Source organism: Psammomys obesus, unplaced genomic scaffold (assembly GCF_907164565.1).
Source record: "Psammomys obesus unplaced genomic scaffold, mPsaObe1.curated_primary_1811, whole genome shotgun sequence".
NCBI classification, from domain to species: domain Eukaryota; kingdom Metazoa; phylum Chordata; class Mammalia; order Rodentia; family Muridae; genus Psammomys; species Psammomys obesus.
Genome location: NW_026596057.1, coordinates 4080409 through 4094236, shown reverse-complemented (window position 1 = coordinate 4094236; position 13828 = coordinate 4080409). Strand labels below are relative to the sequence as shown.

At 42.3% G+C, this 13828-nt stretch overlaps 1 protein-coding gene across 1 annotated transcript; it reads right to left on the bottom strand.

Moving 5' to 3' along the window:
* Positions 1-395: 395 nt before the first annotated feature.
* LOC129689449 (flavin-containing monooxygenase 5-like) lies at positions 396-12308 on the bottom strand. The gene is made up of 8 exons (XM_055624667.1): positions 12174-12308; positions 10022-10210; positions 9607-9769; positions 7117-7259; positions 5709-5908; positions 3242-3591; positions 2020-2092; positions 396-759 (listed from the first exon to the last, which is right to left on the bottom strand). The coding sequence occupies exons 1-8, from the start codon at positions 12306-12308 to the stop codon at positions 396-398; spliced, it is 1617 nt and encodes a 538-aa protein (XP_055480642.1).
* Positions 12309-13828: the final 1520 nt, after the last annotated feature.

Here is a 13828-nt window from a genome sequence, read left to right as displayed (position 1 = left end):
TGTATTGAAAAGACATTTTCCTCATCTGTGGGAGATGTGCTGAGGCCATATAATGTACTTCTGAGCACTATGCCCGGCTTAACCTTTGCTGTATTATCGTTTGTTTATTGAACTCCACTTATTATTATAAGTTATTCTACTTATAAGAACTTTTCTACTTATATCTTTTTACCTCTGGAATAAAGCAGAAATAAGCTATGCATTTTCAAACCCCTTACATAGAAAACTCTTAGGAGATTCATTATAAAATAAGTTTGGTTTCATTAAGTGTTCATATGTGTCCTACTGAGTCTAATGAACATCTTTCCCCATATCCTCACTTAGCGCTGAGGCACAGGTGTCAAATAAGAACAACTGATTCTCTCTAGCGCTTACCTCTCTCTGTCTGGGACAGATTAGTGGTATATCACTTGCATGATAACTAACACAGGAACAAAGAGAAAAATGGCAATGCAGATACATCTGAACCAAGACAGGCTAGAGGATGATGTCTCAGGGTGTTTGAGCACCCGCGTTCTCAGTGGCTTGAGGATCCGGTCTCTCTGAGTGAGGATGGCTGCCCGAGCCCCTGCCCATTTCCCTGGCCCCTGTAAGCGGTACTGGTATGGGGTGCAGGGTCCCCAGAAAATCTCCTTGGCCAGCTTTGTATCCCAGAGGAAGAGAGAGAGCAGGTTGGGCTTGACACCTAACTCGGAAGCGATTTCATCCATGTAGTCAATATACTGCACTCGATGTGTGCCTCTGGGGCTTTTCACAAACCTGTAACAAGAAAGGAATACTCAAACGCCTGTGTTAGACTTCACCCCTGGGTTTCCAGGGGGCTAGTTTCTGCTTTGTAACATATTTATTATCTTTTATTCACAAATCATCTTCATTTCGTACATATGATTTTCTACATATTTTAAGGATAAGTCATGTGTTATTGACAACTTTACACTTCCCAAAGGACCCAGTAGAGTGGCATCAGTATAGAAATTGCTGAATGAATGATTAGATTAATTCTTCAAGTTATATGTACGCTTTCTCCAGACATAGAGTCCAGATCCATTATATAAAAGTGATAGACAGAACCATGAGTTGGGTAAAAAAAAAAACCGTGATAAACTGCATTATTTCATGCTTCTAAGCCACACAAAATATCTTGTCATGTATTAATTTCTGGATACAAATTATGTCCCAGGATACTTTTAGGCAATAGTAACTTGCTCCATGAGCTTAGAAATTTGGAAGCCCCTAGCTAAATTTTTCTTGAGTAAACAAGAAACAAAGCTGAAATTACAATTTATAAACTACCAAAACTTTCAGAGTATTTAGAAGACACTAATTAGCATTTTTAAAATGCTGTAAAATGTGAACAAGTCATGTAGCTAAGTGAAAAAGCTGGGAACACAAAAAAAGGCACAGGGGACATCAATAATGTAATAAGGCAAAAAATTAAAATCACGATATCAGAAAAAGGAGAACTGATACATCATAAAGGCAGTGTCTTGAAAAAGAAAACCAAATGGTAAAATCATCACATTTCTTAAAGTTATGAAATTGTTACAGGAATATCTTATCTCTGCTCTTGAAGTTTCTTGAGGGGTGCTTTTGAGGTAAGAACCCAGAATAGCTGATAAACAAATCAAAATAACTGTGTATCTAGCTACCAGCTTCCATTAAAATGTTTGTCTCTCTCCTAGATTTTGAATTTAGGTATTTATTAACTGTTCTTTCTGAACATAGTTCTTACAGGGAGTGAATGACTGCTTCCTGTGGTTTTAATGTTTGTTTGAGGACTGCTGGTTGAGTAGACTAGGCATTCTGGGGTGATTCCGTTAGTGTGGGGACTCATGATCCAGTCACTGGGCATTATTTTTCTACACATGCACCCTTTGTGTCATTCAACAAAAGCAATCATATCAAGTCACAGTTAGGCATGGACCATATGAGAAGAAAATTGAGCAGTTTCCTCTGGTCAGGTTTCATTTACTTTAACAACAACAACAACAACAAACTGCCCCAAAACAGGCTCCTTACTCTTTTTCCATTTTCCATTTCCTTCTGTTAATGTCCGCCATCATGTCAGTCTGTGAGGGTAACTTTTTCAGTCCTGAAAAAAAACAAGATAGGTTGTGGAGAACTGTCAAGAGGGCTAGGTAAAGAGAAGTAGACAAAAAGGATGGCTTTGAAATGGAATGGTCACAGCCATGGGTTTCCACGGAATACATAAGCAAAGCCGTGTATAGAAAACTTCCCGGAAGATCACTTCCTGTCAGCTTCAGGCTGTCCGCAAGGGGCGTCAGTTTTTGCTCAAGAAAAATAGCTTTTTGAGTTGTTTTTCAGTTTAAATCTCTGTTTAAAACTCATGACTATTCAACACTCATGCTAACATGGCTGTTTGAGCAATACATAATATTTGCATATATTTGTGAAATACAGTATGAGGCTTTGATTCATGTATATATGGGGTAATAATGAGCTACGCTTAATTAACATGCCTATTACCGTAAACCTTTGCATTCCCTGTAAAAAGTTTTTAATTAACTTACAAAATAGCAGGTTTCCTTATGGTAGGACAGTGGAGAGAAAACAGAGTCAGGCTCGTGGTGCCGTAGCGATGGTGGGGTAGACGTAAACCGAGTATGCGTGTAAAAGCCATGGGGGAGGTGGGGAGACAGCTCAGCAGCTAAGAACACTTCTTCTCTTCAAGAAGACCAGGTTCAGTTCCCAGCATCCACATTAGGCCACTTGCAACTGTCTATAATCCAGCTCCAAGGGTTTTTGAAAACACACATGCGTTTGGGCTCTGTAGGGACCTGAATGCACCTGGGCACATACATACACTCAGGCACACACACACAGACACTAAAAGACAGCAAAATTAAAATAAAAAAGCCACAAAGTTGCCTGCCACTGTGACTAAGTTTAACTAGCAACTCACGCATTGCTCAGAGGATGGGCAGCTAAGGTCTGTCTTAGGTTGTAGGGGCACTCCCATGAAAGACAGACTGTAGCCCCCCAGCAGACCAGAACTAGTAGGTACTCTAGCAATAGAACTCCAGGTTAGCTGAGGACTTTCACTTTTAATACTAAAGATCAGCCAGAACAAGAATCTTGGACATGCCAGGCAAATGCTCTAGCACTGAATTACATCTCTGGCCTTAGCAGAACAGGGGACATTAGACAGACAAGAACACTGGGTGCCCTTGTCATCTGAGTATGTGGTCAGGAGCACAGTTACCTATGAAGACCATCCTACCTGTGAACACACGTACCACCCATCGGCTTTGGAGCTCTGACGTGGGAATGGTGGCTCCAACTGGCTGGAGGATGCCAATGAAGGCTAGAGTTGGCTTCTCGAGCTGAGGAGGGAAGACAAACTTGAACATTGTGTGCTCGTCGTCCAGGACCTCAGAGCTGTGGTCCAAGAAAGGGAAAGACAAGGTATAGCCTGTGGCAAAGACGATGACATCTATGGTCTCCTCAGAGCCATCCTCGAAGATGGCTGATGTCGAGGTGAACTCTTTCACGTTGGTCTTCACCAGCACCCTTCCCGTGATGATGCGGTTTGGCAGGTCGTCGCTGAAGATAGACTGATGGCTGAGAAACCTGCGTGTGAGGGAGCGTGAAAACATGGGCGAGAATGAACGTTTTCATAGAGAAGCCGACGCTGTTAGAGCTCAGAAAACCACAGCAATATTTTAATATGATTTACTACCCTCCCTGGGCACATGATGGTGTTTCCTGGGGAAAAACGTGATTTTGGACTCAAGATGGGCTTTTTCTCATTGAATTTCTGGACAGGCCATGAAACAGTTTATTTTCAGTTTCCAAATTGGTAAGGTGGTAATAATGACATGAGATAACGACATGAGAATCGATTAAGACCTCACTAATCAAGTCTCATGATAACATTATGTTTAGATGATGGGATTTTTTTTTATTTTTTTATTTTTTTTTTTTTTACCAGGATTAAAGGTTTTCAATGTTTGACTTGGGCATTTGTGCTTGGATTCATGAAAAGATTGACATAAATTGGTTATCAGCCTCTTTCAAGATTTTTCAAGTTGCAACTGCATGACTCCCAACACTGAATCTTCCCTGGGAAATATTTGTGCTTAGTGACACACCAATGTTTGGCAATTATAAATTACAAATTTCTTGCAGAAAGCCCTGATCTCAGGTATGCCTCAGGTTTGTTTTTTAAAGACAGGTTCTTTCGCCATGGTTACACACCCAGTATCATGAAACTAGTCATGGAAATCTCTGCTTTTCCACTGCAGACAGCTCTACATGCTAATTTCCTGTTTTTACCAACCCATAATGTTTAAGCCTTAATTATCTTTTTACATTGCTTAGCTAATTAGAAAATCATTTTATTTTATGTATGTGGTTGCTTTGCCTGAATGTATATCTGTTCAGCACATGTATGCCTGGTGCCCTTAGAGGCCAGATGAAGGTGGCAGATGCCCTAGAGAGGGAGCTACAGGTGGGCTGTACACCACCATGTGATTAGTGGAAACTGAGCCCAGGTCCTCTTGAAGTGCAGCTAGGGATTTTAACCTCTGAGCCACCTCTCCAGCTCTATATACTGTTTTTGGTCTTCTGGGTTTTTGTTTGTTTGTTTGTTTGTTAAAGACAGGTTCTTGCTCTGTAGCTCGGGTTGATCTGGAATGTACTGTGTCGTGCAGGGTGGGTTTGTACTTATGGAAAGCCTTGTGCTTGAGCCACTACAGCCTTGACCCACTAAGCCTGGTTTCTACATAGAAATCTGTGTAGTGTGAAATAGGAAGAGAACCAAGAATGGACTATATGGATGACACTAAGCTTTAAGCGTCAGGTTGGGGTAAAGCACTGAGAGATGAATATCCGTGGAATTAGAAGAACCAGGGAAGGGTGTGAGGGATGAAAAGACGATCTGGCAGGGAGTGCGTGGGGAGGGAGAAGTTTGTGATGAGAGAATGGGCCCGCAGATGTCATCTGAAACCACTGTCGCTCTGGGAAGTAAGGTTTCGGGTGGTGATGGGTGTGGGCAGTGTAAGCGGCTGATAGACGAGTAGAGAGCAGAGCAGCTGAGTTCAGCTATGCCTGCGCTGCCCGAGTATGTGGGGCGGTGAGCAATATGGATGATGAGACTGTCTTAGCTGACAGAGGGCTTGCAGGTCACCACGGAATCATAAATTTAAATCTAGAGAACGACTGGAAAGCTGTTGACAGCGGAAGTGGAAGAGGTAAGTAATGCAAGATGTGGCACAGTGGGGCAGGTTGAGTAAGACCAGCGCTGGAGCTTAAGGCTGCCGCGCCAACGTGTGCTCCTCACGCATTATTTCACACCTCAGCAGGATGTGGCGGGAAATGACGCCAGTGTTTCCAAATAGCATAAATTCTGGTAAGACCTAGAACCCTTCAGTTCTTATTCCACGTGCCTATTTTATATACATTCACCGATTGGCATAATAGTTGTTGATTTTAACAATAATTTGTTTTAAATTGTGTGTGTGTGTGTGTGTGTGTGTGTGTGTGTAGGCAGTGTCCTTGGAGGCCACAAGAGGGCATCAGGTCCCCTGGGACTGGAGTTACAGGCAGATGTAAGCCTCTAGATGTGGGTGCTTGGGACTGAATTCCCATCCTCTGGGAATTAAGCATTAAATGTTACAAACTGCAGAGCTACCTCTTCATAGTAGTGTAAAAGTATTTGCCTTTCTTAACTTCTTTCTAGATCTTACCTGTGTTTAGCCTGCAGTCCGTAATTGGCATGGTTAAACCTTGCATTTAGTTTATTCTCTGCCCATCTGTTGATCAAGAACTTGGGATAAAACCTTTGGATGGCTCTGTTATAACGGGTGAAGAGTGCGGTGTCCAAGGGATTCCCATTATCCCAAACTCGGTTCCATATCCAGGTCCCTCTTCTTGTGCTGAGAAAAACCTGTCCCGGAGGAATGGTCACCTGGTAAGCCTTTCATTGCTGATCATACTGATCAGAAATTATATTAACTGCTCACATCCCCTCACCCGCTTGCCTGCTTCTTGTCTCCCTGCATGCCTGGGAACAGGCCCAGTAACCTGTCACCTTTTTCAGTTCATTTACTGTTTGTCAAGGACCTTTCTTTCCCCTAGCTAGGCCAGATGTCTGGAATGCGTTTGGTCCTAGAATGTGAAGATTTTCATCCCAAATAGGTTATTACATTGGGAGTTACAAGTTTACCCTCTTGTTCCCTGAATGCTGTGTAAGTTTATAATCCACAAATGATGGGGAAATAACTGAATACAAAGTACGCAGCAACAACAAAAGTGAAATGGGAAAATTTACACCGTGAATGTTCTCCCGTTTACAAGCGGACAATTCCGTATAAATACTATGAGGGCACACAACCCAGAACACACCTGTGGGGATTATCTCTCTTGCCATCTTTGAGTCATTTAGCTATGACTCTGAAGAAAGATGCAGCTTTTTAAATGAAGGCACAACCACTGTATTGCAAAGTCATAGTCTGAGAGATTTCTCAGTCGTGAGTTGGCAGCTCCTCCGTGGCCGTGAGGACAGAAAGCATCCGCTGTTGGAAATCTCACATGTTCTTGGTGGACTCCCTGAGTTAATATCAAAGACTAATTCTGAATGATGGAATGCAACCTTCCATGCTCTTTAGAAGTCAGCAGCATTTGCAGCAGCGTTCGGCTGCTTGTTTTTCCTTACTCGTTCTATCTTTATTTAGTGAGATCCTGTGGACCTGCTGCTCTGTGCTTAGCTACTTATTCATAGACCAGCCAAGTACCTTTACTCATGCCCATGCATACTGTTCTCTGTAAAATCATGTCCCTAGGAACACTTGGGGTTCGCTGTAGATTTAACTTCCACTTCTAAATGTTTATCTCCCTAGCATAGTCACATGTAAGATAATTCCAAGGTAATCGGCTCTAGTTAGCTCTCTTTCACAACTCATTCATTATGTAGAAAATATCATTATCCATCTATTATTTCCTTCATGTATATCCGGAGGAAGAATTTGTAACTGTCCTTCTCAGCTTAGAGCCAAAATGGGAACACCACTGCTAAGGCCACAGAAAGTCTAGACTCACAGACTCTACGGGTATCAAAGTTACACCCAAGAGCCGAATCAGGGAATGACACCAAACCTGCTCGGCGACACTACTGATCTCGCCTGCCACATCTGCTCCAGAATTCCCAATGCCGATCACTACCACTCTCTTCCCCTCAAAGCTCCCCGGGTGCTTGTACTCCCAGCTGTGAAGATAGCGGCCTCGGAACCTGTTGATTCCTGTGAACACAGAGTCAGTCAAACCTCCAAGTCACAGCGGAAGTGGAAAATATGCACCACAAATTCCATTCCTAAGCTCTAACTTCATGTTAGGCGAACCCCCTTCTCTGTTTTTGGCTATTTGTTGCCGATATTACCAACGAAGATTCTCTCGGGAAGGAAATATTCATGAGCGGCAACTCTGTGGTGAAGATCAAAATCAAAGCACGTGAGTGTCTCTTTTAAAATGCCCAACTTTCAGTTTGTCCAGTGTGCTTACTCAGGTGATCATGTGGCAAGAGGAGGCCACTGACGTTTTACTTCTCTCTGTTCATATCTGTGCAGCTGTTCGTCGTTCTCTGTGGCTCAGACTACACATCTCACAAATAGGTGAGACCCTCTCTATACACAACAAGAACACTGTTGTTCAAAAAACTGAATGCAAGCCTCATACACAGCTTTGTAACAGCCATGTAAAAATCGGTAAAAGTGAGACTTTCTATGACTTTTTTTTTTAGAATATTTTTTTAAGCTGTGTGTGTGTGTGTGTGTGTGTGTGTGTGTGTGTATGTGTGTGTGTGTGCATGCGCACGTGCACATGAACGCAGCTGCTTGGGGAGTTCAGAAAATTGTGTTGGAGTCCTAAAAGCTGGAGTTACAGACTGTCATAGGCCACCTGACATGGGTGCTGTGAACCAAACTTGGGTCCTCTGGAAGTGCATTAAGCAGTCTTAACTGCCAAACCATCTCTCTAGCCCCCAATTCAATGACATTTCTTGTCCACGCATAATCTAATATGTTAATAGATAGCTGACACACAGAGGCACTGATGGGATATTTCACACATTTTACTGTGTCTCTGAAGTCAGCTATTTATTTTACATGGATTGTATATCTCAGTTAGTGTCAGATGTATTTCTTTAAACATTTAAGAAATGGCCTATAGAGTAGATGTATATATTGTATATGTATTATGGCTTCCAGTTTAATGTTTTTATGGGCTTCCTGAGTGTGCTAGTGAGGGGATCTGTGTTGTGTGCCTTCGCTTGGGTGCTTTTCCTTCTCTTTGTTTGTTTTGTTCAAGTCTGATGCGTTGGTTTTTGTTTTATCTTGTTATATTTTATTTTATTATATTTTATTTTTTTTATTATCCCTTAGAAGACTGTTTTCTAATTAGGGACAGAAAGGGGATGGATCTGGACAGGAGGGGAACTGGGGAGGAACAAGAAGGAGTAGAGGGAGGGGAAACCATAATCAATTACATGAGAAAAATATCTATTTTCAATAAAAAGAAAATTAGAAACAGATTTACTTATTTTTATTTGATGTGTCTGGGTATCTTGCATGTATGTCTGTGTACCACACGTGTGCCTTGCTGCAGAGGGCAGAAAAGAGTGTCATGTTGGCTGGAACTGGAATTACAGACAGTTGTGAGTTGCCATATGTGTGGTAAGAATTGAGTCAGATCCTCTGGAAGAGCAGCCAACTCTCTTAACCACTGGGTTCTCTCTCCAGACCCTGTGTAAGTTGTGTTTCTAGTAATCAACAATAATACACTAGCTATTCTATTTGGGGTGTACATTTTGAATATTAGAATATTTTATTTATTACTTTTTAAATAAAACATCTTTTGATTATGTCTTGCCCTCCTCCAGTTTCTCCCATACCCTCCCTGTTCCTTACCCACTTTTATAGCCTTTCTGTCTTTCAGTTTTTAAAAATTGAAAATAGACATTTAAAACAAAACTATACATCTCAAGAATATTAAGTAATATAGAGTCTAGTTGGGGCGGTATTCTCTGTAATTCAGGGGTGCTGTAGTCTCTGAAATGTCTCCAGTTTTGTCTTCATGTTTCAGTCCTCACCATCATCACACTCCTCTCCCTACTGATAGTCTTGCCCTGATTCTCCCATCCACTCATCCTCCATAGCACTGACACAGTAATGCCATAAAATAAAAAAATATGATTAGGTATCTTTTAGACAGACACACACACACACACACACACACACACACACACACACCCCACTTTCTCTCTCCCTCCTCCGTGGTTTTCTGCACACTCCTCTCTGCCAGCGGTATCAAGTGGGTGTAGCTCTCTAAACCCACACTCTCACACTCACTGCTCTTCACATGGGTGTCTGTTCCAGAAAAGCTTTGTTTCTCCAGGCTTTGTTTGCTGGAGGAGCTCTAGTTTCCAGTTTTACTGTTGCTTCTATTGTCAGATTGTTCCTGACTGTTAAGAAAGTGGCCTTCCTCTGTAACCACTCTGTGCCAAACTGACACATCTGTCAGTGTCTGTGAGAGTACAGGTGATGCAACTTTTGCAGTATCAGGGTTTTCCTTGTAGCCCATTCAGTTAAATACCTGCAAAATCCTGCAAGGGCAGATACTTCTCAGTGTAGTGGCCGCTGCAGACCATGACCCCATCAAAGATATAGGTTTTCTGCTTCCCGTCAACCTCCACTACAACCTCCCACTGGCCAGAGGATGAAAAATCAGGGTGCTTCCTGACGCTGCACACCTCCGTCTAGGAAACAAGAAATGAAAGGAAATGGCTAATAATGAAGCACTGTTTCACATCTTCATTTTTTAAAAAAACCTGGAAATTCTGAATTTCAATAAATAGAACAGATTGTTACTTCCACTCAGAGCTCCTGGTTAGTTGGGATTTTAATACAGAATCAATAAAAGTATTACTCCTCAAGGGTTGGAAATACAGAAACTTTGCTCAGCTGGCTCTGACCAATGTGCAGACAGTGGGTGGGGTTTCACTGCTTACCCGGAACTGGATGTGTTTCATGAGCCCGAAGTGCCTGGCGTACATCCTGAGATACTCCATCATTTTGGAGTTGTGCAGGTAGTTGGGGTAATGGTCAGGACAGGGGTAGTCGCTGAAGGCTGTCATCTCCTTGGATGTATTACAGGTCAAAGATTTGTATATCCCGGGCCTTCCACTTTCTGATGTCTCCTGAAGGAAACAAACCAACCCTTGGCTTCTAAAAATTTAGGAAACAAGTGCATACTGAGCTTAGGGCTGATGAGAGCTGTGAGGTTGGGTTTATATTTTATTGAAAATTTGCTGCCCGACTGTATGAACGCATTAGTCTCTTTCAGAAGGAGGCTTTCAGAATTTTTATGGTGACAGACTTACAGTGAAACTAGTAATTCAGTCATTCAAAAAATATAAGATAATAAATACTCAAAACAAAACACAAAAAAGAAAATTAAAAACTAACAGACAGAGATTTGGGATGAGAAACTTGAAAAGGGTGAAATGAACCTGTCATCTTGATTGGATTGGTTTTATCAGTGATGGGCATATCTAGAGAGGTTTGCCAGGGGGAATCCCCACCACTGGTAGGTCTTCCTGTGAGTGGGGCTATTTAATGGACTAGTTGGAAGAAGAGGGGGAAGAGGAGAAAGCTCATCAGTGCAGGCATTCTCTGCTTTCTGGCTGCTTTGATGTGAGCTGCGCAGTTCAGTCATGCCATCCCAGCTCCAAATGAACTGAAACGTAAGAAACCGTGAGCCAAGATAAAGCTGTGCCCTCTTAAAGTGCTTTCCTCATGTGTGTTGTCCCAGTGATGAGAAAGCTAACAGAAAACGGAGCAAGATCCTTCATGTACTTGAGAAGTTTCAAGTTGATCTGGGTAGAAGATCATGCTACTTTGAAAAAAATAGTTATTTACAATTTATACCTCACGCAGGATGATCTTTTCTAGTTCCCACCATTTGCCTGAAAATTTCATGATTTCCTTGTTTTTAATTGCTGAGTAGTATTCCATTGTGTAAATGTACCACAATTCTTGTATCCATTCCTCCACTGAGGGACATCTGGGTTGTTTCCAGATTCTGGCTATCACGAATAAAGCTGCTACAGACATGGTTGAGCAAATGTCCTTGTTGTATACTTGAGCATATTTTGGATATATGCATAGGAGTGGTATAGCTAGATCTTGAGATGGCACTATTCCTAATTTTCTGAGAAAGCACCAGATTGATTTCCAAAGTGGTTGTACAAGTTTACATCCTGAGTGAGGTATTCCAGAAGTAGAAAGACACATGTCGTATATACTCACTTATAAGTGGATATTAGAAATATAATATAGGATAAACATACTAAAATCTGTACACCTAAAGAAGCTAAGCAAGAAGGAGGACCCTGGCTAACACGACCAATCCTCATTCAGAAAGGCAACTGGGATTAGAAGATGGGGGAAACAGGGAACAGGACAGGAGCCTACCACAGAGGGCCTCTGAAGGACTCTACCCAGCAGGGTATCAAAGCAGGTTCTGAGACTCATAGACAAACTTTGGGCAGAGTGCAGGGAATCTTATGAAAGAAGGGGGAGATGAAAGACCTGGAGGGGACAGGAGCTCCACAAGCAGAGCAACAGAACAAATAAATCTGGGCACAGGGGTCTTTTCTGAGACTGATACTCCAACCAAGGACCATGCATGGTGATAAACTAGAACCCCTGCTCAGATGTAGCCCATGGCAGCTCAGTGTCCAAGTGGGTTTCCTAGTATACTTGAGCATATTTTGGATATATGCCTTGGAGTGGTACAGCTGGATCTTGAGATAACACTGTCTCTGACATGAAGTCAGTGGCCTGCTCCTTGATTACCGCCCCCCCTGAGGGGGAAGCATCTTACCAGGCCACAGAGGAAGACAATGCAGCCAGCCCTGATTAGACCTGATAGGCTAGGGTCAGATGGAAGAGGAGGAGGACCTCCCCTATCAGTGGAGGAGAAAAGGGAGGGAGGGGGCTACAGCTGGAACACAAAATGAATAAATTGTAATTAATAAAAAATAAATAAATTTCAAAAGTTTACAATTTACTGTGTTCTAATTCTAGCCAGAAAGCACCTCTTTCTCATGTACAGACATCATCATACTTTATATATGAGGATATAATTTATAAAATTACCTCATATCTCCACAGCCCTCCAATGTCATTGCTCTTTTCAAAACAAGTAGGCTCAAGTCCTTCCTCCAAGCAGCTCTTAATGGCTCCCAGTCCGCTGACCCCGGCACCAATGATGGCAATCTGTTTTACCTCCATGGTCACTGAATAAAAAAGAGTTCTTTCAGTTTTCCTTGAGAAACAAGATCAAGTTCATTGCCAGGCCAGTTCTCCCAGTAGTTTTAGCAACACTACTATTTGTTTGGATAGAGGTTTGATTTTTTTTCCCCTACCATGGCTTCTTTTTTTCTTTATTTGGAACACACACACACACACACACACACACACACACACACACACACACACAGATTCGTCCAACACCAGATCATTTGGTCATTTTATTTATTCTGATCATAAAAGTTTTCTACATTAAATGAAACAGAATTGCATGTAGTTACAGATCGCTAAAATTCCTTCAAGGAATAGACATATCCAAGGCTTTTTATACTGCATTAATTTTGGTTTTAAAATATTTCACGTATATAATAAAAGTGACCATGGTATGGCTTGCTTACTCAGGGCATGGGGTACTGCAGTTAATCTCAAACCAACAGGAAACAGTATATCCTACTGATTCAGATGAACTGTCCCTTGACCCAACGTTTGGTAAGTTGAAATGGAATGTTTTGAGGGTGGTGCTCTTAGTTTTGATGATATGAGGAGTGATGGTAGAAAAAGCCTATTTCTTTCCTAATTAATCAGAGCTCTGGGCTGGTGAGATGGGCTCCAAGAATAAAGGACCTTGCCAGACAAGCCTAGTGACCTGAATTCTGTCCTTGGAACCCATGTGAAAGTGGAATGGGGAAACTGGCTCTGCAGAGTTGTGCTCTGACCTCTGCATGGCGCTATGACGTGTGCAATAATGAGAAGCCAAAAAATTAAAGCAGAATCTACGTGTCTGTCTCATGTTCGGAGACGCCAGCCTCTACGCCACCATGCCTCTCTCCTCCCTCCTCTTCCTCTTGCACGCTGTCTCGGCACTGCCCAGCACACGGTAACCTCCCTAGTTTGGCATTTCCTTGCCTCTTACTCATCTTGTCAGACTGTCTTCTCTTTCCCCGTGAATCCAGGTATAACATCAAGACTTAGTTCTGAGAGAGATTTTATACACGCACAAAGCACACTTTGTTCATATCCTTTCCCCCACCGTGATCCTCCTTTATTTCTCTGCTTTCTCCTGGATTCTGTCCCGCTTTCCTAACTGTTGCCCCTCTGTCTTTTTATATTCTAGATTCCACACGTGAGAGAGGAAGCATGCCCTTCTCGTCTGAGTCTGCCTTCTTAGCTTAAGACCATGATCTTAATTTTTGTTCCCTGTGACTCAAGAGTGGTGTACAGCACCTTCATTTATCATCCATCTATTGACCAGCCAGAGGGCTGACTCCATAACTTGACCGCTGTGAAAGAATTAAGTATCTTTGTGCTTCTCTCATCTGCCCTCACTCGTCACTCTGACATTTAGGAATTCGTTCTTAGCTACCTTGGATTCTTTCGCACTGCATTCCTCTGCAGTTAGATAGTGAAGCATGAGGATGGCAACAGCACATTCTCCGTGATTCTGCCTCATAGGACCAAGGCTGTGGGACTCGGTAGCACAGAAATGTGCTCAGTCCTTTTAA

Coding starts and splice junctions, on each gene's coding strand:
- LOC129689449 (XM_055624667.1), bottom strand. CDS start 12,308: ATGGAGGTAAAACAGATTGCCATCATTGGTGCCGGGGTCAGCGGACTG. Junction 10,211..12,173: donor GAGGGCTGTGGAGATATGAG/GTAATTTTATAA, acceptor TGTTTCCTTCAG/GAGACATCAGAAAGTGGAAG. Junction 2,093..3,241: donor GGTGGTACGTGTGTTCACAG/GTAGGATGGTCT, acceptor GTTTTTTTTCAG/GACTGAAAAAGTTACCCTCA.